A 25,895-nucleotide genomic window follows, 5' to 3' on the forward strand; every position below is an offset into this window, starting at 1 on the left:
AATGGATGGATAGGCCGGGCGCGGTGGCTCAAGCCTGTAATCCAGCTTTGGACATGCCGAGACTATCACGAGTGGAGATCGAGACCATCCTGGCTAACACGGTGAAACCCCGTCTCTACTAAAAAATACAAAAAACTAGCCGGGCGAGGTAGCGGGCGCCTGTAGTCCCAGCTATCGGGAGGCTGAGGCAGGAGAATGGCGTAAACCCCGGAGGCGGAGTTTGCAGTGAGCTGAGATCCGGCCACTGCACTCCAGTGGTGACAGAGCGAGACTCCGTCTCAAAAAAAAAAAAAAAAAAAAAAAAAAAAAAAAAAAAAAAAAAAAAAAAGAGTAATGGATGGATAGGTATTTGCTGAATTGACATGACTATACAGTATTTCTAAAGTATAGAGTGGAGATGAAAAACCAGAGTGTTATAAGACGCTTTGAAATTTCTTGGAAAATGAATGCCTACATAAAACATTATGCAAAAGGCCTGAGGTCAGAAAGTTAAAAACCAACCAACCACAAAACCTCACTTACTACTTTTCTTATTGCTGTTTTTTGCAAATACATAACATTTCCTCAATGAATAACTGGCATATCTGGAGACTTTTTTTTTTTTTTTTTTTTGAGATAGTGTCTCACTCTGTCACCCAGGCTGGAGTGCAGTGGCATGATCTTGGCTCTCTGCAACCTCCGCCTCCTGGGTTCAAGCAATTCTCCTGCCTCAGCCTCCCAAGCAGCTGGGACTACAGGCGCATGCCACCATATCCAGCTAATTTTTGTACTTTCAGTAGAGACAGGGTTTCACCATGTTGGCCAGAATGGTCTTGATCTCTTAAGCTCATGATCTGCTTGCCTCGGCATCCCAAAGTGCTGGGATTACAGGCATGAGCCACCGCACCCGGCCAAAACTTTTCTTTTTTTTCTTTTTTAAATAAAAATTACGGCCGGGCGCGGTGGCTCAAGCCTGTAATCCCAGCACTTTGGGAGGCCGAGACGGGTGGATCACGAGGTCAGGAGATCGAGACCATCCTGGCTAACACGGTGAAACCCCGTCTCTACTAAAAAATACAAAAAAAACTAGCCGGGCGAGGTGGCAGGCGCCTGTAGTCCCAGCTACTCGGGAGGCTGAGGCAGGAGAATGGCGTAAACCCGGGAGGTGGAGCTTGCAGTGAGCTGAGATCTGGCCACTGCACTCCAGCCTGGGCGACAAAGCGAAACTCCGTCTCAAAAAAAAAAAAAAAATTACTAACCTTGCTCTGTGGTCCATATTTGTGACTGGGAAAACTTCAGACAGTCTAGCTACCTACCTCTTCTTTGAGAGAATTATCATGTTTTTTCAAGGTGGCAACATGCTGACCCACCGGTGCCCTCGGTACGCCTGAGTCTGGTGCTTGTCCAGGTCTATAAAACAGAAACAGAACACTCACTATAGATTTGTAATATTACAAGATTCCTACTTTTTTAAAGGCCTCAATTATGTTAGTAGAAGGTGGTTTATCCAGAAAAGTCTGGAACTCAACATATTCTGGACTAAGTGAGTTTTGAGTCCAAGTATCATTTTTTTTAACTTTTAAAAACTTTGGTTATTTCATTGCTAAGTGAGTATTCTCAACTTTTGCTGCACACAGAACAACCTGGTGAGTTCTGCACAATCTGGGTGCCTGGGGCCACCTCTACAGAGTCCAGGAAAAATGGTCTGGGGTGCGGCTTGGCCAGTGGGCTTTTTAAAAAATTTATTTTAAAATTTTAATCTATTTATTTATTTAGAGACTGGGTCATGAGACTGGCTTTCATCATGTTGCCCAGGCTGGTCATAAACTCCTGGGCTCGAGCAGTCCACCTGCCTCGGTCTCCCAAAGTGCTGAGATTATAGGCGTGAGCCACCATGCCTGGTCTGGTCAGTGGGATTTTTAAGGCTCACAGAGTGATTCTAAAGTACAACAATGGTTTTGAATCACTGCATAGATGGTCAGTCTTCCACATGTAGTCAAGAGAAAAAGATCACATTTTCATCTCGACAGCAGTTGTTCTGTTACACTCTTACCATGGTCTACTTACAGTTTTTTAAAAATTAAGATATTAGGAAAGCATTAAAAAGTAAGCCTATGGCCAGGCGTGGTGGCTCAAGCCTGTAATCCCAGCACTTTGGGAGGCCAAGACGGGTGGATCACAAGGTCAGGAGATCGAGACCATCCTGGCTAACATGGTGAAACTCCGTCTCTACTAAAAAATACAAAAAAAACTAGCCGGGCGAGGTGGCGGGCGCCTGTAGTCCCAGCTACTTGGGAGGCTGAGGCGAGAGAATGGCGTGAACCCGGGAGGCAGCGGAGCTTGCAGTGAGCTGAGATCTGGCCACTGCACTCCAGCCCAGGCGACACAGCGAGACTCCGTCTCAAAAAAAAAAAAAAAAAAAAAAAAAAAAAAAAAAAAAAAAGTAAGCCTATACTGCTGCCCAGGCTGTGGTATTTATATACTAAAAGGAACCAGAGTTCATTAAAGAAATGCCCTATTCAGGTCTGGGGCAGGAAACGCACAAGATGAACCTGAAACATCTTGTGGGTACCAGAAAGTAAGGAAGCTCTCAAAGTTGTATCAAAAGAACTGAAGGTGGGGAGGAGATATCTTGAGGAAGCTCCCACTGTCAATGATGGGACGATTTCAGCCCCAAAAGGATACTGACTGCAGTGGACTGAAACACAGGGAATACATGAAAATCCTTGAGTTCATCTAAAAATAAATAAATAAAATTTTAAAAATAAAAATAAAAACCTTTGGATTCAGCCTTAAAAGGAAGGAAATCCTGTCACATACTACAACATAGATGAATCTTAAGGGCATTGTGCTAAGTGAAATAAGCCAATCAGAAAAGGACAAATACTGTATGATTCCACTTACATGAGGTACCTAGAACAGTCAAATTCATAAAGACAGAAGGTGAATGGTGGGTGCTGGGGCCTGGGGGGAAGGGAAAATGAGGAGTTGTTTAATGTGTATAGATTTTCCATTTTATATCATGAAAATGTTCTGGAGATCTGTTTTACAACAAAGTAAAGATATTTAACACTACTGAACTGTACAGTTGAAAATGGTTAAGAAGGCTAATTTTATGTTTTTTTAAACCACAATAAAGATAAAATAAAAATAAATCGTAAAACCTTTGGAGGCTGGTAGGGCAACAATTCATTATTCTGCAAACTGGTAAATAAAGAAATAGAATAAAGCATTTATCCTGCTTTTGTGGTCAAAAAATACATTTCAGAGTCACCAAGTAGCTGATAAGGAAAAGTTCTTCCAATAAACGCAGAAGAAATGATCAAATTAGAAAAGTCACCATTTTGTAAGTCCAAATTAATGAATGTATCTAGGAAATGGTCATAATGTTGTGAAAATTACATAATAGTAAACTTCTGTACTGGAGTCATCAACCTTCTGACATTTGAACCCACAGATCGGTCTTAGTATCACTAACTACGGGGTGACCACGCATCATGTGCTGCCCAATTTTAAGTACCAGCACCACCCATGATATTTTCTTGCCAAAATAACTGGCCTGGAACTTAATCACACATTTGGATCTAACCACCAGTTTACAGGTAATAAAGAGTAAAGAGGAACTGGTTAAACATACCAACCAAATAGAGCATGTAAATTCTCCAGGATAAGTGACCCAATTCCTTCAACAAATCAATACTATAAAAAAAGGAGGGAGGGAATGTTACAAAATTAAGAGATTTCAGAGACATAGCCAATTGTAATATGTGGACCTTATTTGAACTCTGATTCAAACAAAACAAATATAGAAAAACATTTTTTCAGATAAGCAAGGCAAACTGACAATGACTAGGTATTAGATAAACTGAAGAATTTTGTTGATTATGTTAAAATGATAGTATTTTAAATCCTTATATGTTAGAGACATAAGTATTTGTGAGTGAAATGATATGTTGTCTGTTTTAAACTACTCAAGAAAAAAAGCGTTAGGGAAAGAGATAAAACAAGACTGATGAAATGTGAGCAGCTGGTGGGTCTGAGTAATGGGTATATGAGACTTCAAATGTTCAAAAATGTCAAGGTAAAAAGTTAAGTGTATATTAGCATCTGCAACTTACTTAGAAATGTATAAAAATAAGAGATTGATGGAAGGATGGATAAACAAATATGAGGCCGGGCGCGGTGGCTCAAGCCTGTAATCCCAGCACTTTGGGAGGCCAAGACGGGCGGATCACGAGGTCAGGAGATCGAGACCATCCTGGCTAACACGGTGAAACCCCGTCTCTACTAAAAATACAAAAACTAGCCGGGCGAGGTGGCGGGCGCCTGTAGTTCCAGCTACTCGGGAGGCTGAGGCAGGAGAATGGCGTAAACCCGGGAGGCGGAGCTTGCAGTGAGCTGAGATCCGGCCACTGCACTCCAGCCTGGGTGACAGAGCGAGACTCTGCCTCAAAAAAAAAAAAAAAAACAAATATGAGAGTGCAATAAAATGTCAGGAGTACAATCTGGGTGGTGTGTATATGGATATCCACTGTATGATTCCTTTTATTTTTCTGTATGTTTGAAAAATTTCGTAACAAAATCTCTGGAAAAAGAAGTAAGTCTAGGTACAGTTCAGAACCTTCCTTAATAAATCTTAATTGTTATAACTTGTGCCTGACCTAACCCTATTTTTTTCAGGACTTGAATAAAGTGAGATGAATCATTGGAATCCTTTGATTCTAAGGCTTCTGACTAGTTTGATAGAAAGACCTTTCAGCAATTTGCCTTTCTTGGTTACCACCGTACCGCAATGATGTCACTAAACTACCCAATTCCTTTGTTTCGACCTTTGCATCTATATTTGGTTTCTTAACAGACTGCCCTGCTAGGAAAATGCACTGACCAGTCATCAGCAAATTCTAGCCCATTCAGCAGGTATATTTATTATAATAAGCAAGTCAACTATGCTTTTTGCTTGAAAGCAAGTTTAACTAGGATAAATTAAATTAGTTAAACAGCTAAGTGAGTCAAATTATCAACTAAGTGAGTCAAATTATCAAAGAACGGTCCCTCTAGTGTCTAATACACATGATTTTCTGAAGAAGCAAAACCAAGTCAAGACTCTTGTTACTAATACACCACCCAACTGCATCTACCCTTTGGGTCCTAGCATGAAAAACTAGCTAAGGTTTCCTATAATTATTATACTTATTTCCCACAAAAGGACAACATTGATTAAATGACTTGCGCAAGTCAAACAGAAAATGAGCTGTTGAAGGAGGTACAGCACCTAGGGTTTGTGACTTCTGAACAACTAAGGCAACCCTTAAAGCACAAAAGCAAGCCGACTTGCTGATTTCTTTTGGGATAGATCAGGTAAGAAGTGCAAGAGCCATGGCTTCCTTAAATGGAGCTTTGCCCATGGCTCTACAAAAACATACCACATTAGAAAATGTGCAAAGTGGTACAAAGGATTTGAAGAAGATTTTTCTCTTTTTTCTACTTTATGTTGGAAAATGTATAACATTGATCACACACAAAAAAACAAAGTTTAATGTCAGGTAGTTCTTTAATTAAAAATGTAATAAAGGAATATGGTTTAAATTGTCTATAATTAATTTCATGTACTTGAAAAGGCTTCCAATCAGAAAACTGAAATTTAAACAAATCTATCAGCATTTCTTAACTTTAAATGCAGAGTAATAAATACCCTGAGTTTTATTCTGAACACAGGCAGACTAGAGATGTTTACATACTATAATCCAAATAATACAAAGCTGACTCAATTTTTCAGTATGAGCCTGAGAACACAACTGGGAAACTGTATCTGAAGGTAGCCACTAATACAGACAATTAGTTGCACCTGGAAAAAAATAAATGGTCTCATTATGTTTCTCATAAGATAAAACTACTTATTAATCATTTTTATATTAAAATGTTTTCCAGAAGACAATAATGAGCAATTTTTAAATCAATTTCTCTAAATAACATGAATTATATTTTTATAATTCATAATTGTCAAAAACAATACCTTGGTCTTCCACATGATAATAGTAAACCTTGCATATGACTTTTTGTTATTTTTTTTTTTTTTGAGACAGCATCTTGCTGTGTCACCCAGGCTGGAGTGCAGTGGCACAATCACAGCTCACTGCAGCCTTGACACCCTGGGCTCAAGCGATCCTCCCGCCTCAGTCTCCTGAGTAGCTAAGTCCATATGTGTGCGCCACCACACCTTGCTAATTTTTTTGTATTTTTTGTAGAGATGAGGTTTCGCCATGTTGCCCAGGCTGGTCTCGAACTCCTGAGCTCAAGCAATCCATCTGCCTCAGCCTCCCAGAGTGCTGGAATTACAGGCATAAGCCACCTGGCCCATATGAAGGTCTTAATCCTTGATATAACATAAATCAATAATGATGACAAGAGTGGTCTGTTCTTTTTTTCTCTTAAGATGCTTCATTTTGTGAGCAGGAATTCAGAAATCTTCACATTGTCTTCTAGAGCAGGGGTCCCAACGCCTAGGCCATGGACTGGTACTGATATGTGGTCTGCTAGGAACTGGGCCACAAAGCAGGAGATGAGTGGCAGGAGGGTGAAGCATGAGCTCTGCCTCCTGTCAGATCACAGGGAGCATTAGATTCTTATAGGAGCACAAACCCTATTGTGAACTGTGCATGTAAGGGAGCTAGGTTGCATATTCCTTATGAGAATCTAATGCCTGATGATCTGTCACTGTCTCCCATCACCCCCAAACGTGACCATCTAGTTGCAGGAAAACAAGCTCAAGGCTCCCGCTAATTTTCCATTATGGTGAATTGTATAATTATTTTATTATCTATTAAAACGTAAGAATAATAAAGTGCACAATAAATGTAATGTACTTGAACCATCCTGAAACCAGGCCCCTGCCCATACCTTCCTAACCCCGGTCCGTGGAAAAACTGTCTTCCATGAAACCGGTCCCTGGTGCCAAAAAGGTTGGGGACTGCTGCTCTAGAGTATGCTATGGGGGCAGATGTCTCATTTTATAGATCAAGATTAAAGAGACAGATGTGAGCTGCTGCTACACCAAACACTCTTTTAAGGATTATGTAATCAGTCAAAGCCTTTCCACCCTGCCTGGATTAGAATTCTATGACACCAGGCTGGGTGTGACGGCTCATGCCTGTAATCCCAGTACTTTGGGAGGCAGAGGTGGGTGGATCACTTTAGGCCAGGAGTTCAAGACCAGCCTGGTCAACATGGTGAAACCCCATCTTCTACCAAAAATACAAAAAATTAGCAGGGTGTGTCGGTGCACACCTGTAATCCCAGCTACTCAGGAGGCTGAGGCACAAGAATCTCCTGAGCTCAGGAGGCGGAGGTTGCAGTGAGCCAAGATCACTCCACAGCACTCCAGCCTGGGCGATAGAGCAAGATTCTGTCTTAAAAAAAAAGAAAAAAGAATTCTATGACACCAGAGTTATTAACCATTAAAGAATAAGAATAAATCATTCTCTCCAAACCAGTGTTTCTGCAATGGTTGATCAAAATGGCCAGGTGACGATCACAAAGCAGACAGGTCTATTTCAATTAGACTTGGGGTTCCCAGCAGGCACTTCTGGGTGCTAAGGGGCACAGAGGACGCCAGAACCAGGAGAGCAGCAGGGGAGCCTGGTGACTAAAATCCATTAGGAAGAATCTGTGTTTAAAGACCTGACTACTGTCTCTCAAAGGTTACAAACACTTGGCACTTTTTTCAAGGCTAGACAGTGAACCAGTGATAATGAGTGTGCGTTAAACAGCATCCCCAATCACAACATATACAGCAATTCTAACTGTAGCAGAACATAATGCTGACAGCAGAAAACATTCCTGACTTCTTTATCTGGCTCTAAAAAATGATTGTGGTAAAGAAACAGTTTTGAAGACTCCAGATATTAATTTTAAAATTTGTGGTGGTCATAAAGAAGGATCATTTCTTATGGAAGACTGATTTACACATAATTGTAGATCAATAGTCATGTAAAACACAACCTTTCATAATGGAAATCAATGCTCTATTATGAATGCTGAGAAACTCTAACAATCGTTAGTCTAGTAGGTGCAGACATCATGGCTTATCACCCATAATCACAGTTTGGCAGCCTAGGTTAAGAGAGTCACAAAATGAATCCTTTTTTTAAACAACTCAGTTTGCACACAGAATTATAAATGCATATATCCTTCCCATGCTACACACCACAACTGTGGTTTATGCCAAAGAGTATATAAACAGATATAAAAGGCACTGAGAAAGAAACGGGAGATTCGTTAAAGAGCCTTCTAAGACATAATCACCAAATGACCTAGAGAGCGTAGAAGGACTCCTCCCAACCCAGCTTCTTCCACTACGTTGTAAAGGATTATTTTAAGACTGTGGTTTTTATTCTGCATGATAAAAACTGCAAGAGGGTTTTCTTGCATTGCTCTTTACTGCCTTAGGTTGAAAAGCTACTGACCGGGAAGGTCTTAGGTTGAAAAGCTACTGACCGGGAAGGTCATTTCCAGCATTTCCCATAGCTTCAAGATTACTAGTACAGATGCAGAAGGTAACGTAAAAACACAGCCACTTAATCCAGTGACGTTTTCTTGTGACAAGGTCCCTTTAAAGACTATTATCCTGATTTCCATCCACCCTTTGAGAGAATCCAGTGCGTACTAGATTTAAGCGGAATCCTCTAAATATTCTCCCTATTTATATTTTTAACATAAAACAGCCTAAGTGGCACATGACAGGTGAGGAAGACGGCGCTATGTGTAGGCTAAGCAGACCCAAAGCCACTCACTCGCTCGGCCAGCCAAACAAGGTCCCTTCAGTGGAGCTTTCACAGACATGCATCTACTGACCACTTCTGAGTAATAATCTGTTCTCTGCTAGTAAACAGTGCAGATGTATTTTAATAAGAGGATTGCAACTTTCATAAGAGGATGTCAAGCCAGTAAGACTTGACTTGCTTTTCATAGCTGCTACCCCAGGTAGGAGTCCTGGGAGCTGATGAAGGACAGCTTCTCTGTGAGCTTCAAGGTCTTCTTTCAGAATGTCACTGTGATTACAGAGCCTATAAAATAAAAAAGGTGCTGCAGGAGATGCTTATTTAAGCACAGATCGCCAGCTTCTAGAATCTATGGTGGTTCTTCATGGTTTACTGAAATATATCTGTAATATAATCTGGACATTAAAATGCAGCAGCTATACTGTCTCTCAACAAAGATATAAAATGGGGCAGTTTGAAAAACTTGTTTGTGTGTATGCGGCAATTTTAAATCCATCAGAGGAAGTAACTTTTAACCCTTTGTTGACTTTAATGATGTTCAAATCCACAGCTGGGCAATCTCGTTCCACATTCCACCTGAATGATAGGTATGCTAGATAATCTTAACAGCAGAAAAGGCTAATTTTATATTGTCAATCATAACAAAGTTAGATCCCCACAACTCATATGAAATTTACTTAAATTGTCACTGCCAAGAAATTGAAAACTTCTGGCTGAAGTATAGGTTACGTCCTCTATTTCCAAATGTAGAAAAATGACTATTATTTTTCCATTCAGATCCTATTACAGTAAAATTTTCTTTATTCTTAATCAGGATAAGAAGGTTTAGAAAGAGGGATTTATCTTTTATTATCTATATCCAGTCTACTGAGTAAGTGATAAGAGTCTAAAAATTTGGTCACTGTTTTAGGTTAGGTCTACCATTGCATCACAGTAGCCTTCAAAGCTTAAAGATGGTTAGTTACCATCTTTAAAAAAATGTCTATTTTGGGGGATGCATGATTCTAAAAAGCTGTAGGAGAAGATATAAAAGACAAAACAGTGTTTCTACTTTAAAGGAGCTGTTCACATTTGTAGTTAGGAATATTCAACACATAATCCAAAAAGAAAATGAAGATTAGTTACAAAGCAACTTATAAATCAATATGTTATTTGTGAAGTACTAATTTGTAAATAGCACTACAGTTGGTGAAGTTACTGGACCTAGTTGATGACTATGTGCCTGATGCGACAAGGATGAAGGAGACGTGGTCTATTGGAGGATGAGTGACAACTGCAGACTCAAGCCTACCCCTACTGTGAAGTGTATCTTTATGCTGGGAAGGAAGCAATAACAGGCACACAGGATTCAAGTGCTACTCCTGACTCTTATCCACACTGTTGGTGCTCCAGCTCCTTGCCAATTCCCAAGCTTCTGTCTAAACTCTAAGCCTGGATTCTTAGTTCTTATAGGTCAGACCCCGAGTTGGGTCCTTCACTCCTGGGTTCTGCTGCCCCAAAGCTTCCAGACTTCAGGCCTACCTGACTTATAGTACCTATGAATATTTCTTATTGCCTAGACAAAATCTGGATCCTAATTCTTCCTGGAAGACTCTATCCTGTCATCACTCAATTCCCAGAACAACACCCGCCCTTAAGAGGTTCCCCCAGTGGTAAGCCAATTTCAGGGCAGTAAAAGACAGCCTGTAATCAATGGTGAAAGGCACAGGGCAGGCCATCAGACAATCAGGAATTATGAAGCAGTGAAGACACAGAGAGATCACTGGAGGCCCAGGGGCTTGACTGAGGAGGAGGAACTTGAGCCAGGCAGGTTTTACGGAGGAGGGGAGATGACATTTGAAACTAAGGAGAGACACAGGCAAAGGTGATGGGAAATGGCAGGGTAAGAGTGGTGTGGGGACCGGCAAGGGAGACAAGTTTGGCTGGGTAGGGGCTGCTGTTGGTGACAGTATGATAGCAATGGAAAATTAAATTCAATATGAAACTCTGGAAAGAATACAGCAACAAGCTTGTGGATTTCTGAGTCATTGCTGGTTTCTCGAAAGCAGTGTTTTTCAGAGGGTTAGCCTGGCAGCCCTGCAAGGATGGAGTTGGTGAGGAGAGAGACCTGAGACCTAGAGACCAGTCAGGAGACTGACCTTGTGTTGTAGGTGGCAGAGGAAGAGCAGGTAAGTAGGTGAGGCAAGGGAGGAAGAAACAGTCCTTTACTGTTCACCTGGGGAGCACTCAGCTGCCTACAGGAAAGGTAACTGAGACCACGCTGGCTGCTGGTGGGGTGGGGCTGTGGAGAGCTGGGGCCAGTGCCTCCATCAAAAGTTCCCCTGGGGAGTGTGTGTCCTAGTGAACCTAGATCTTCTCAGTTTTTAAGAGAAGCTGGAAGTTTATAATAGCAAGTTTTGTTTTTATTTAACAGCTCCCAATCTTTAAAATGTGGTGACTAATTCAAAAGGTTGCCTATACACTGACGGGACAAAGAGAACCCATCTGCAGCCCAAGGTAGGCCTGCGGCCACCAGCTTATGATCTCCAAGCTTAGATTCCCTTTAGTCCCACTTCTCAAACCAGGATGCAAACCTGGAGCAAGGACCATGGCTTAATATTTTGGATATCCTCTAAAAGGTTAGTACTGTGCAATACTGGAAACTGGCTGACACTCCATGGTGCTAGTGGATGCTGCAGTGGGAGCAGGTTCCCTCCCTGGGAAGGTGTATTTTATCTTTGCCATGCTTAGGAATGGTGACAACAGAAAGCAGACTGACTTTTAGTGGTCTTATCATTGTTTTTAAATTGTTCCACAGAATGCACCTACTTATTACCAGAATCTGCACTCCTCCAACATCCCCTCACTACCACCATGGCGTGCATGCCAGTGCTTAGTAATGCTTGATTGTCCTGCCAGGACAAATGCCAGATAACCTTTGTTCTTTGCAGATCTTATCAATCTAAGTGTCAGGCTTACTTAGACTAGCTCAGCTCATGACCTTCTAGAAGCTTCCCTGACTACCTTACTCATAGGGCTCTTTCTTATCCCTGAATTCTTTAGCACAAATGAGACACCATCTTACCTTCTTACCTTGTGCTATTCCACAGTTAAGTCATCTCTGCTGAGTCTTCTCAACAAGAGTAAAAGCCTGGTGAGAACAGCAATTGCACTTCTGAATTTTTTACTTTTATTTCTCATAGCATTCAGCACAATGCTGAGCACAGAACTTAATGATACTACATGTCGAATGACAAGCTGAAACTTAAGCCCAGATAAAAGAAATTCATATGACACACTTATCTTTACATTTTTTTTTTTTTTTTTTTAAAATAAAAATGAGATGGGGTCTTGCTTTGTTGCCCAGGCTGGTCTCAAACTCCTGAGCTCAAGCGATCCTCTCACCTCGGCCTCCCGAAGTTCTGGGATTACAGATATAAGCCATCACACCTGGCTGACAGTATTTTTCTAATGGTTGTTGTTACACCAGTCCAGGGTTTCCCCCTTGGTATTGGGTGATCAATCAGCTGGCCACAAGCACTATGCACAGCTCTTATGATCTACTGTAACTCGGAACTTTCTCTGACTAAAAGATGAGCTGGTTTATGCTGAGGATTTCTAACAGTGCTCTTCCCAGATAGCAGACTTTAGTTTATAAAATATTCATCAGTTATTTTGCTGAAAAGAACTCAACTAAAGAATTCAAACACTATATGGAATTAAATATTAAAGACTATGCGTCATAAAAAACACAGAAACTATTTTAGAACTCAAGACCTCAATTCCTTTTTCTATGTGCATTCCTGCCAAAATCATTCCAGCTAGAAGGACACTGGCCTGAGGAACCCGTGTCCAGTCTCTGGCACCAACATGCTAGCCCTACCATCACCTTGTTCTCTGTCAGATCTGGCAGGTGGAGGAACCCGCCGAATGACAAGTAACTCGTGGACACAAATGGCACTTTAAAGATGCATAACTTATCCAACAACAGTTAAAGCATGTAATAAATGTAAAAAATTTGGCCAAATTAAAAATAATTGCTTTCTAGCTTCATTTTCAGTCACACAGAACTTAGGAGACAACTCCACTCCAGGCTATTGGGAACACTGAAATTAAGGTACAGGGTTTTTTAAAGTGAGTAAGAGAGAAAAGGTGCTATGCTCAGAATTGCAAACTGAGAATTACTTCTTGGCAAAAATGACCCTGTATGAGGGCTACAGAAAATAAACTTTTCCTTAACCCTACCAGATAACTTTTACGTATTCCTGACAGTGTTATCTTTTTCGTGAGTTAAATTTTTGTGTTTCAGTTGCAGCATAGTAAGCTTGATTTGCAGATTTTATTTTCTCCAAAGAATAGCAATCTCAAAATGGTGTGGTGATCTCTGATCATAAGTAGTAACAAGTTTGCCAACATTGGGGCTCAGAAGCTGATATCCGAAAATACAGCATTTTGAAATGCTGGGCTGAAGCAGGGATGCAAGGTCTCTCTGATCTTCCCTCCCCCATTCCCCTTCCTGTCTTTCAATTCTCTGTCTCTCCCAAAGCACAGGATGCAATTGTTCTCTGAAGTTCCCTTAACTGCCTAAAGTCTGAATCTGCTGGAAGAAGAAAACAATCACCTATGGTCCCTTCTCTGAATTTTTATTAACTTAACTTACACTGCAGGAAGGACTAAGTCTGTCAACACACATGGACAGATTTCCTCACAAACCACTGTCTATTCTGCAGGCCAAAGAGACTTTGTCCCAGGACACTATATGTTCTTCAAGTCCATTCGTTTTCCCCTAAAAATCATTTACTATCCCCCAAATTGCCACCTTTCCCCATCTCCCCTCCCCTATGAAGAAGGGTAAAAAAGTATTCATACCCCAGTGGGTTACTGGGTAATCATTCTCCTGTAATGCCCCTGTGCTGTGCATATCAAAACAAATTTTCCAAGTCTTTTCTCCTATCAATCTGCCTTTTGTCAGTTCATTTTTCAGGGAAACTTATACTTACATAATTTACATATTACTTTTTAGAAGTTTTATAAAATGTTGTTACTGTATTTTTAGTGAGACTGAAGAGTCACAGAGCACTGGAGTTGATCACATCCAGAATAAAATTTTAGGGAAGGAAATTGTATTTCAAAAGAAGCAAGTCAGGCACGGTGGCTTTAGCCTGCAGTCCCAGGTACTCAGAAGGGGGAGGTAGGAAGATCACTAGAGCCCAGGAGTTGGAGCCTCGCCTGGGCAACATATTATAACCCAGTTGCTAATAATCAAACAAAATAACACCCTCCCCACCACAAAAAAAAAAAAAAAAAAAAAATCCCGAAATGAACAACAAAATGGTGTCATTTGGAGAGGTGGTCCCTAAGTGATGAACATGTAATTCAGGAATACCCTGTATTCAGAAAGCTGGGAAGAGGCAAGGCAGCCAACCTTTGTTTCCAATTCCAATTGTTTTCCAGTGACACAGAAAAACTGGCTAGGAAACTCAGCTTCTGTCTTCTCATGGGTTTGGCCCTACCTTCCATCCTGCTCCTGCTCCTTGGAGCCCTGGTTTCCCTTCTTCCAATCCCAGTGTACCCTTCCCTGCCAGCAGGAGCTGGGGTTGGACAGTTCCCAACAAAGAGGGTTTGTGAGTGGAATAAACCAAAACATTCTCGATAAGGGAGCTCCGGGCTGCTTTACTGCCTTTTCTCACTAGACTCCTTTTACTGGTATACTGGTAGCAGTCTGGGGCTGCTTTTTTTTTTTCTTTTAAACAACTCCCACCTCCTCTCCAAAAAACAAAACAAACTTGTTGGTTACCTCATATACTAAAAATTCTTTTCAGGTACAAATCTACTAAGGTAGGTTCCTTTCTGGATGCTTCCCCTCTCTGTTCTCTTTTAGCATGTATACAAAGACACATTAAAGCAAAATGAACAGGCTTCCTTACTTCATAGTTATTTTGATTTTTAAACCATGATGACTTCTTTAGCCTCTGTGAGGATCAATGAACATCCAATCACTGCCTCAAAATTTTCCAAAGTTAAAAAACAAAAAATAATTTAGTTGTGGTTGCTTTCTTGGAATACAAAGCCTTTGCTGTGGCTCACCTCCCCAGGAATGCCTGGCCTGGCTTTCCCCATAGGCTCAAAACCACCTTTCCTGGGGAGTTCCCCAAAAGCCCTTCCACCCAATGCATTCAATTTCTTTAATGTTTCTTAAAAGAACAATATTTATTTATAAACAGTTGTGTCTACTTTCCTTCTGCCTGGCATGTCTATTACATGGAAAACTTGCAGGCTGCAAAGTCTGTTTAAATTATATTTACTATCCTGACTACTCTCAGCAACCAAGACAATTCTTTTTACTCCATGTGCAATATCACTAAATTCAGCAGCTAACACCATGCCTGAGATGGATACCTAGTAAGTACTTGTTGAATAAATGAATAAATGCTTTATGAGGGAAAAATAGTAGAACTAGTGATAAGGTGGTCATTAAAATGTCCCAAGCTTTGTTTTCATTCCAACCAAGCATTCCAAACTCCATCAGTTTTCATCCATTTAATGTAGTTTAACACCCTCTCTTCCTGCCATGCTTCTGACCTGCCAGTTTCCCTCCCTGTCCACCTCCCTGGTCCTCCATCTTACAATCAGAACTCACTCAGGCCTAGGCTGAGCATCTGAAACTGATGTGTAGTTCCATCTTTACATTATGAAAAGACAATTTCATCTATTGTCTATTGACAGGGTAATTCTAAACACAAAAAGGCTTTGATCTTTAAAAACATATGGTCTGGATAGAAAAAGATTACTTTTAACACTATCACGTTCTGGTTGTGGTTTTTGCATATAATTCCCAAGGAAATTTGTTGCTTACAATAAACAACATGTAAAATCCTCCTAAGACCAATGAAAATTTTTACTTGAAACAGATGTAGAAGAATGCATCCAGGTACCAAATACTCAAGGACCACAACTGCTACAAAATATAATGAATGAACCAAAGCAGACAACTGCCTGCCAGTTGGCAGGCAATATTGCCTGAGAGGCTAATTCAATATTTGTGGCATACCAGTTATCCCAAAGCAATTTAGCACCCTCATCAATAAGATAAATCTCTAGTGACTCTCCCATCCACAGGTACACAAATTCAACTGGGAACTAGAGAGGTCTGTAGAAGCTCTACCTCCATAAGGATGCAAATTAAGATTTAAACAGTGTAACAATTGGCTAGCGCTAATCCTTTTACAGAGGTGTAAATGGCTATTGAGAACTGAATTCCGGGCTGCCAGCTTTTGTTAAGCAGCATTACAGGCAAATTTCACCCAAGAGCAATGCCCAGCCATCAACTCTGAGGACTACTGATAAAATACTTTAATAAAGCCAGTGCAATTTGCTTGTTTTGATATCACGTTTCTTGGTCATAAATCTAAGCATGTAACTAGAAACCACATCAAGAATTAGTGTCCTGGGAAAATAAACTGGAAACGACTATCTCAAGTCTGACACCCGATGGCTGGAACAGCTGTATGTGAGGCCACAGTGAAGTTTGTATACAGGGTTTTGTTTGCCACACAAAACAGTTGTGGAAAGGACAAACACATACATAGTTAAACAGTATTTTTCTTTTAAAGGGCTGTCTTACAAAACCTGTGTTTTGGTGGCTACCTCAGTCTCCATTGTGCAGCCCCCTGGGTGGTCCCTTCCAGGGGGCCACTTGAAGGGAGCACAACGCCAAAAAGGAGGGAAGGAGGGGACAGCAACACAAAGGCCAGCAGAGCGGGGCGACCATGGCAGGCTGTGGACCAGGGGTCAGCAAACAACGCTCCTTCTCTTTACCCAGGAAACAAGGGCTCCTTCTCTTTACCTGGAAACAGTGTGATGAAGCTGACAGCTTGAATTATGGGCTACATTTGGTAGGGCACTGTCCATCTGCACTAAGGTCCTCTTCATTGTAGCACAGGCTGCACAAGCAAAACCCTTGCCTTTTCCCCACTCAGGCCTCTAAACAGACCTCATCATTCTGTTACATTTGAATGTTCAGAACTAACCCCCTCCCATATGACTTTCTAAAAAAGTTTCTTAATGAAGAGCTGGAAGGCCTGGGAGAATTTTTAATAGGTATTTCCCTCCACCCTTAAAGAGAGAACCCATCATACATTTTTTCTCCACCCTTAAACCTCCTGAACCCATCGCCCATATTTAATAGCCAAGAATCATTTGTAATGGTGGCAGACATCATTTATGAAATGAGTAACATTCTCTTTTTCACAATTCTATGGATCCCAAACTTAACCCTTTTAACAGAACAGGGGTTCCGTTTTTTTCAGGTTGAAAAAAACCCTCCTGACTGGGCAGGTAAAGATTGGGAAAATTTACTCTTACTTCCCTGGGTTTCTTCCAAATCAGCACCGATACAAGGCTGTAGTCACTAGGGTACTGGCTGAGTTCTCCAACTGAGATGTATAAACAGCACGCAGGATGGTGGCTCATGCCTCTAATCCCAGCACTTTGGGAAGCCAATGTGGGAGGACCGCTTAAACCCAGGAGTTTGAGACCAGCTGGGCAACATAGCAAGACTCTGTCTCTTAAAATAAAATACAAAACAGGCCAGGTGTGGTGGTTCATGCCTGTAATCCCAGCACTTTAGGAGACCAAGGCGGGCAGATCACAAAGTCAGGAGATTGAGAACATCCTGGCTAACACGGTGAAACACTGTCTCTACCAAAAAAAAAAAAAATTAGCTGGGCATGGTGGTGGGCACCTGTAGTCCCAGCTGCTTGGGAGGCTGAGGCAGGAGAATGGCATGAACCTGGGAGGCGGAGCTTGTGGTGAGCCGAGATCACGCCATTGCACTCTAGCCTGGGCGACAGAGCGAGACTCCATCTCAAAAAAATAAATAAAATAAAATAAAATACAAAACAGATCTCCAGGGCTTACTATGGGGCCAGCTACCTAAAGTGACTGCCTTAAATATCTACTAAAGAAGAAAAAAAAAAAGAATGTGGAGGGTGTAGGGGCAGAAGGGGTGATCCCTTTCCTCCTCATCATAAGGGTCACAGTCAACACCCTTATAACAAACAGGTTAACAAAAGAAAACACAAGAAATTTTATTTGATCATTGTTTTCTGTGACATGGCAGCCTTCAGACTGAAGACCTAAGAATATTGAGAAGATTGTCCATTTTTATGCTGAAGTTCAATGAAGAACAGACAACCATGTAGAACTGTGCTTGGCCAAGAAGGGTATGTATGACTGAATGCTAACAGACTGAGTGCGGAAACTCAGCCAGGCCTGTCTGTTCATTCTTCTTGGCGTCTCTGTGCAGTGTTCCTTCCTCCCTGGTACCCGGCAGGACCCTTTCTCAAACGGGGAGTCTTACGACTCATAATCAAACAAGGTAGGTTGAAGAATTTCTTTATGGCCAATTTCACCACAGAAATACAGGAGGGAAATTAGAGTAATATTTTTAGGTTTTATGGCTGGCTTTGGGGAAAATGGGTTCAGGTTTTTATGATCCACTTTGAAGAAAAGGAATTCTAGTTTCTACAGCTTACCTCTGAGAAAATGAGGCTGAGGTACTGGAGAGTAGGACAAGATCAGAGAGAAACTTACTTCTGAGGCCTTCCCTTTGGGGTGTCATTTTCTGAGGCCCAATGAGGGTAAATGTCTTATTATCATACAACTTTATGCCTTCCCCAAATTTAATACAACTAGGCTCTGTAATTTCAAAAAGTTTTAAAATACTACAAACACATCAAAAAGAATTTACTAGACATTATAATCAGTTCTTTTTTCCTTTTATTTTTTTTTTTTGAGATGGAGTCTCGCTCTGTCGCCCAGGCTGGAGTGCAGTGGCCGGATCTCAGCTCACTGCAAGCTCTGTGTCCCGGGTTTATGCCATTCTCCTGCCTCAGCCTCCCAAGTAGCTGGGACTACAGGTGCCCACCACCTCGCCCGGCTAGTTTTTTGTATTTTTTTAGTAGAGACGGGGTTTCACTGTGTTAGCCAGGATGGTCTCGATCTCCTGACCTTGTGATCCGCCCGTCTCAGCCTCCCAAAGTGCTGGGATTACAGGCTTGAGCCACCACACCCGGCCATTATAATCAGTTCTATCATTAAACTCTAGAGGGTAAATGATGATGATGAAAAGGTATCTGGTATTGTCAAGGTAGAATCATCTTTGTGAGGATTAAAGGCTGACGCAGGACCATAAAACAAAACGTCAGACTCTGCTGTGTTGTTCCATGTCTGTCCGTCTGTTTATACTCATATACACACACGTGGGTTTAAGAGAGGAGACAAGGAGGCTCAGACAGGGCTGGTGAGGGTTACACTAGGTGAGTGGATTCGGGGAGAAGGGAAACCAGAGGGCACGATGGGACGGTGGATAGGCTTACTGAAGTTCGGCTCAGGCAATGTTGAGACCCTGAAATAAGCTGCCATGTCACTTCTCTAGGATAAGTGAGTCTCCACACAGGCCAATTTAGTCTGATGAATGGGAATTGGTCTAGTACAGAGTTATCGTCCACTGAGGGGGTACTCAGATGAATAGGGCAGGCCCCATCCTGGGTTCTTACTCTGCTCGGGGTCCATTTCCATGATAACAGTGAAATGCCTGGTTTATGAACATCATGCCTCCTGCTCCCTGAGCATGGTAGATATCAAACACAGGACTGCTGAAAGGATTGGGCTGGTTTGCTGTTGGACCCTCAGAGGATCAATATAGGTTGAATATCCCTCATCTGAAATGGTTGAGAATTTGGATTTTGAATTTTTTCAGATTTTGAATTGTGTTTTTTTATTTTTACTTTTTGATTTTGGAATATGAGCATCCTAAATCTGAAACGCTTCAATAAACATTTCATCATGTTGGCACTCAAAAAGTTTCAGATTTTGGAGCATTTTGGACTTTGGATTTTAGGATTTGGGATGCTCAACCTGCCCTGTATTAAACTGAAGACGCTGAATCAATTAATTATTCAAGTGCTTGTTCATCTAAGAAGCTGCCAAGAGGAAGCCAAAGACAAAAAGAAGAAATAAGAAACATGAAAGTGCACAAGAACAAGTATTATGAATGGATAAATGGATTAAGTCTGGAGGAAGGGCAGGAGGGATGTAAGCACAAAAACAACAAAAGCTAACTGGTTCTCCTAGGACAGCCTGTCAGATTTGAGTTTGTTTTCTTTACTGTAGTGATTCTCAGATATATTTTAGTAGAATTATTCTACATTTGAGTAAAGTAGTCTTTTCTAAGTTCTTAGGAAAATTAATCTTTGTAATTTTGAGAACCTTCCCAAAATTGGTTTAGTAAAGTTTTGGCATCTGCTATCTAGTTTGCCTACTAGAAGATAATAAAATGAATGACAGTACCGAATGAAAAATAATGGAAAGTATGGAAGTAGCTGGGAACCAGATGCAATGACCTCTTTTGTCAGTGTCAGAGTTTAGGGGATGTCAGACAATCATGTCCCAATTCCAGGTAAGTGGACTTTTCAGAACAGAAGAAACGGATTCCAAGTGTACTCAGGATTACAGATGCCAGCCTGTAATCCTGCTCCTAAAACAACCATGCCTAGTCCAGTCCATAACATGGACATCATATGTCCATGTGATGTGTGACAGAGCCGATCAGTAAGGACCAGCTGTCTCATGACCAGAAATTCTTTTTGGGATTTGGTTATCCTGGAAAGTAGTACTTTTCAATGTTTAAGGTGGCAGAACACCTGAAATTCACAAAAATTTTTGCCACAAAGTATTGACATATTCCATTTATCACACAAATTAGAACTTTTTTTTTTTTTTGAGACGGAGTCTCGCTCTGTCGCCCAGGCTGGAGTGCAGTGGCCGGATCTCAGCTCACTGCAAGCTCCGCCTCGCAGGTTCACGCCATTCTCCCGCCTCAGCCTCCCGAGTAGCTGGGACTACAGGCGCCTGCCACCTCGCCCGGCTAGTTTTTTGTATTGTTTTAGTAGAGACGGGGTTTTACCGTGTTAGCCAGGATGGTCTCGATCTCCTGACCTCGTGATCCGCCCGTCTCGGCCTCCCAAAGTGCTGGGATTACAGGCTTGAGCTACCGCGCCCGGTAATTCGAACATTTTTTACTAGTAAACAATAAATATATGCATACAATATAAAAATCAAACCATTAACATATGTCCATGATTTAAAAATCTGTCGAGATCAGCTACTTCCACTTTCCCTTACTTTTCATTCGGTACTCTTATTCATTTTGTTATCTTCTAGTAGGCAAACTATATAGCAGGTGCCAAAGTTTTAGTAAACCAATTTTAAGAAGGTTCTCAAAATTACAAAGATTAATTTTTCTATGTAGAAAAGACCACTTTACTCAGATGTAGAATAATTCTAGCAGGGCACGGTAGCACATGTATGTTGTCCCAGTTACTCAGGAGGCTGAGGCAGGAGGATTGCTCGAACCTGGGAGGTTGAGGCTGTGATGAGCCAAGATGGCACCACTGCACTCCAGCCTGGGCAACATAGCAAGACTCTGTTTATTTGTTTATTTTTTTTTGAGATGGAGTCTCACTCTGTTGCCCAGGCTGGAGTGCAGTGGCGCAATCTCGGCTCACTGCAAGCTCTACCTCCCGGGTTCACGCCATTCTTCTGCCTCAGCCTCCCGAGTAGCTGGGACTACAGGTGCCCGCCACCATGCCCGGCTAATTTTTTGTATTTTTAGTAGAGATGGGGTTTCACCGTGTTAGCCAGGATGGTGTCGATCTCCTGACCTCGTGATTCACCCGCCTCGGCCTCCCAAAGTGCTGGGATAACAGGCGTGAGCCACCGCGCCCAGCAAGACTCTGCTTAAAAAACAAAAGAAAGAAAGAAAGAAATAGGGCTGGGTGCGGTGGCTCACGCTTGTAATCCCAGCACTTTGGGAGGCTGAGGTGGGTGGATCACTTGAGGCCAGGAGTTCGAGACCCCATTGGGAAACATGGTAAAACCCTGTCTCTACTAAAAGTACAAAAATTAGCCAGGCATGGTGGTGGCCACCTGTAATCCCAGCTACTCTGGAGACTGAGGCAGGAGAATCGCTTGAACCCGGGAGGCAGAGGTTACAGTGAGCTGAGATTGCGCCACTGCACTCCAGCCTGGGCAACGGAGTGAGACTCGGTCTCAAAAAAAAAGTAGAATACTTTTACTAAAATGTATCTGAGAATCACTACAGTAAAGAAAACAAATTTGAAACTAGTACTGTTTTCAGATTTAAAAACACATTTCCAGTCCATTAAAATGACAAACAAATCAAAATGAATTTACACTGAAAAAGGAAAGCTATCAGAAAAAAAGTGAGAAAAATAGTTGAAAGCCATAAAAGATAGGGGATTCAGAACTATTCCTCACATCTCTCTTGTAGGTTAAGGTAATATTCTAAGGCTTGCTACCCAAATTCAAAATAGATTCAGTATAAAAGTATAGAAAGAATGCACCCACGCACACATACACACACACAATTATTTTTTTCCTTTTCTTGAGACAGGGTCTTGCTCTGTTGCCCAGGCTGGAATGCAGTGATGCAATCATAGCTCACTGTATTTCCCAACTCCTGGGCTCAAGCAAGCCTCCCACTTCAGCCTCCTGAGTAGCTAGGATTACAGGTGTGAACCACCATGCCTGACGAATTTATTTTTATTTTTATTTTTATAGAGCCAAGGTCTTGCTATGTTGCTCAGGCTAGTCTCAGTCTCCTGGCCTCAAGCAATCCTCCTACCTCAGCCTCCCAAAGGGCTGGGATAACAAGCATGACCCACGACACGAGGCCCCAGGAAACATTAAAGTCTTATTTCCTGCTTAACTTTCAAGTTTTAGTGTGTCTCATTCACCTGGCCTATCTGCAGACACTTTTCCCTCCCTGAAGGGAAGCTTTCCCACTCAGTTATCAAGCTTGAAGATTCTTTGTCAAATCCCACCTTAAAACAAACTCGGTTTTTCCAAAAGTCTGTCACTAGAAGCTCAACTACTATTCTTCAAAGCTGTGAGAACTGTAAGTTAAAGAGAATTAAAGGAAAAGTATGCCACAAAGAACTAAAGAAGGAAGAATGAAGTGGGCAATAACAGGTAGAAATGAAGTCAGGGGACCGGGTGCGGTGGCTCACGCCTGTAATCCCAGCACTTTGGAAGGCTGAGGCAGGTGGATCACCTGAGGTCAGGAGTTCAAGATCAGCCTGGCTAACACAGTGAAACCCCATCTCTACTAAAAATACAAAAAATTAGCTGGGCATGGCGGTGGGCATCTGTAATCCCAGCTCTACTTGGGAGGCTGACACAGGAGAATCGCCTGAACCCGGGAGGCAGAGGTTGCAGTGAGCTGAGATTGTGCTATTGCACTCCAGCCTGGGCAACAAGAGTGAGATTCTGACTCAAAAAAAAAAAAAAAAAAAAAAAAGTCAGGGATGCAGAGAAGGGAAGTGTTGGGTCTGCCACCTGGCAACTATTAAGAGAACCCAGTTTTATTCTGATGAACCACTACTCCCCTATCCTAACCCATACACCTTGAGTGAAGCATGAGGTCCAAGTAAAAGCCAATGGACTCTGCCCTTGATTCAGTGATTGTGTAAGGGATGGGCATATGATGTGGTCAGAGCCAATGACAGTCTCTGATTCAGCATGCCAGGGAAAAGTTCTCCAGCAGTAGGGCCTAAGAACTGAGCTGATGCAGAGGGAGGTGAGCCAGGAAACAGAGAAGTCAGAGTCCACTGGCACCATCTGAGGCTTGGGTAAAGCCAGCCTGAAGACTGTCTACCACTGGGCTGCAATGACATGTGCAATGAAAGAGTCTTACTGCATAAAAAGAAATACACCTTAAAAAGAGGTAAAAAGGACAAAAAAAACCCCTGCAATTTACTGTTTCTGTATCAGTTTTATTTTTGTTGTAAGGATGCTAATTCTTTGATTATAAAATATAAAATATTTTGCATGGTCTGAAAAATATTTAGCACATATGTAAAAAGAAATAGTTATTAAAAGTATCCCCATCATGGGAAGATTTCCAAGGCCCTCCGTGAAAGCTGTGAAGCTAGCCACACAGCCAAAGGCACCCTTGCCTCTAAAGGGCAAGCACCACAGAGCTGCGGTCCATGGTTTTTAAGCTTTGGAATTCAGGAGATTTTTTTTTTTACTGTTCTAGTAAGATATGATTCACATATCATAAAATTCACTAATTTAAAATGTACACTTCAATGGTTTTTATTAGTATACTCAGAGTTGTGCAACCATCACACAATCGAATTTTAGAACATTTCTGAAAGATGGTTTAAATTTTTTTCCTGATTATAAAAGCAATACCTATTCATCACAGACAACTTGCCTGTGGCATTTCAATTTTAACCCACCAGTCACAGGACAAACACCTTGCTGGGGTCGAGTTCTGTCTCCAGACTCGGTCCCTTTGGCTGTTTCCTATATCTACTAACCTTTCTTTGGACCAAATTTAGCAATCATGCGGTTACCTACTCAATGTCCATCTCCCTTCTTCCTTTTCGTGGAACCCCAATTGTGTTTACTAATCAACCTCTCCTTTGTATAACTCATGGGGCAATAATTCCTTGTCTCATTCCAGAGTAGACTGTGATTAGTCTAAGCCAGGAGTGACCAAATCCAGCCACAGCCTGCTGTTGTATAGCTCTTGAGCATATATTTAAAAAGAGAAAGAGCAGAGAGAGGGAGGGGAGAGGAGGAGAAAAGAAGCCTAAAATATTTGCTATTTGGTCTTTTTTTTTTTTTTTTTGGCTGGGGGACAGTCTCGTTCTGTTGCCCTGGCTGGAGTGCATGGCACAACCTCGGCTCACTGCAAATTCTGCTTCCCGGGTTCAAGTGATTCTCATGCCTCAGGCTCCCAAGTAGTTGGGATTACAGGTGCACACCAACATGCCCAGCTAATTATTGGTATTTTCAGGAGAGACAGGGTTTTGTCCTGTTGCCCAGGCTGGTCTTGAACTCCTGAGCTCAGGCAATCTGCCCACCTCGGCTTCCCAAAGTGCTAGGGTTACAGGTGTGAGCCACTGCACCCGGCCTTACTATTTGATCTTTCACAGAAAAGGTTTCCTTAGTCTAGGCCAATTATAATAACCCTTGCCAGTAATTAGCTTAGGAATGGGTCTGTGAACAAATTTTAGTCAACAAGATGCAAGGGGAAGTCTACTGAATACTTTCCTTGCTTCTAACCGAGACTCAAAAAGAGTCTCTTTCTGTCTTTGGAAGCTATAAGGCTGTGGTGTCTAGATGGGGTCCTTGGTACTTGTCTACCTTCTCATTCCTCACTGTGTCCTCAGACGGTAGGGGAGAAAGAGAGCTCTCTTGTGTCTCTTCTTATAAGGGCATTTAATTCTATCATGACAGCCCTACCTTCCTGACCTCATCTAACTCAGATTACCTCCCAAAGGTCCCTTCTCCAGATATCACACTGAGGGTTACGGCTTTAACATATGAATTTTAGAGGGACACAAACCCCGGAGGCAGAGGTTGCAGTGAGCTGAGATTGCACTATTGCACTCCACCCTGGGCAACAAGAGTGAGACTCTGACTCAAAAAAAAAAAAAAGTCAGGGATGCAGAGAAGGGAAGTGTTGGGTCTGCCACCTGGCAACCATTAAGAGAATCCAGTTTTATTCTGATGAACCACTACTCCCCTATCCTAACCCATACAGCAGTCCATAATAGCACTGCTGCTGCCCCTTTGCTCCTGGCTGCAGGAAGATGTCAACACTGAGGATGCCAGAGCATGGAAATGGAAAGGATCTGGGTCTTTGACAACAAAAGTGAAGGGCAGTACCAACCAACTCCATGGCCTGCTCTACCTCTGGACTTCCAGAAATGAGACAGAACAATAGAACCCTTGCCTTTGGTGTGGCTGGGCCAGCATGAGGCAAGACCAGGTGGCTGGTCTTGTGTGGGAACTGGAGAGATGAGGAAAAGACACTTTGCAGACCCTGACTGCATCCCCTGGGCCTACAGTAGTGCTATTTGCTGGTATGCGAGCTGCTCCTTCAGTTGGAGTAACCATAGTTCCCAGATACAGGCCATGCTTGCTTATCTCCAGGCCTCTGCTCATACTGCAGCCTTCAAAATCTGGAATGACGAATCTCCTTCAACTAGCCAAACCAGTCATCATGGCTATTCTGATTATCTACTGCTGTATGATAAAATACCACCCAAATTTAGTGGT

General features: G+C 42.0%; 1 protein-coding gene across 8 annotated transcripts in view; it reads right to left on the bottom strand.

Moving 5' to 3' along the window:
• KIZ (kizuna centrosomal protein) overlaps window positions 1–25,895 on the bottom strand; it is a 126,554-nt gene that overhangs the window by 43,172 nt on the left and 57,487 nt on the right. For all 8 annotated transcript variants that reach the window (XM_033185452.1, XM_033185459.1, XM_033185455.1 and 5 more), the window contains one exon: window positions 1,296–1,389. In XM_033185452.1, coding sequence (XP_033041343.1) covers window positions 1,296–1,389 — 94 coding nt within the window. The remainder of the gene's footprint in view (window positions 1–1,295; window positions 1,390–25,895) is intronic.

This window comes from Trachypithecus francoisi, unplaced genomic scaffold (genome assembly GCF_009764315.1).
Source record: "Trachypithecus francoisi isolate TF-2019V2 unplaced genomic scaffold, Tfra_2.0 Lachesis_group21, whole genome shotgun sequence".
In the NCBI taxonomy this organism is placed as follows: domain Eukaryota; kingdom Metazoa; phylum Chordata; class Mammalia; order Primates; family Cercopithecidae; genus Trachypithecus; species Trachypithecus francoisi.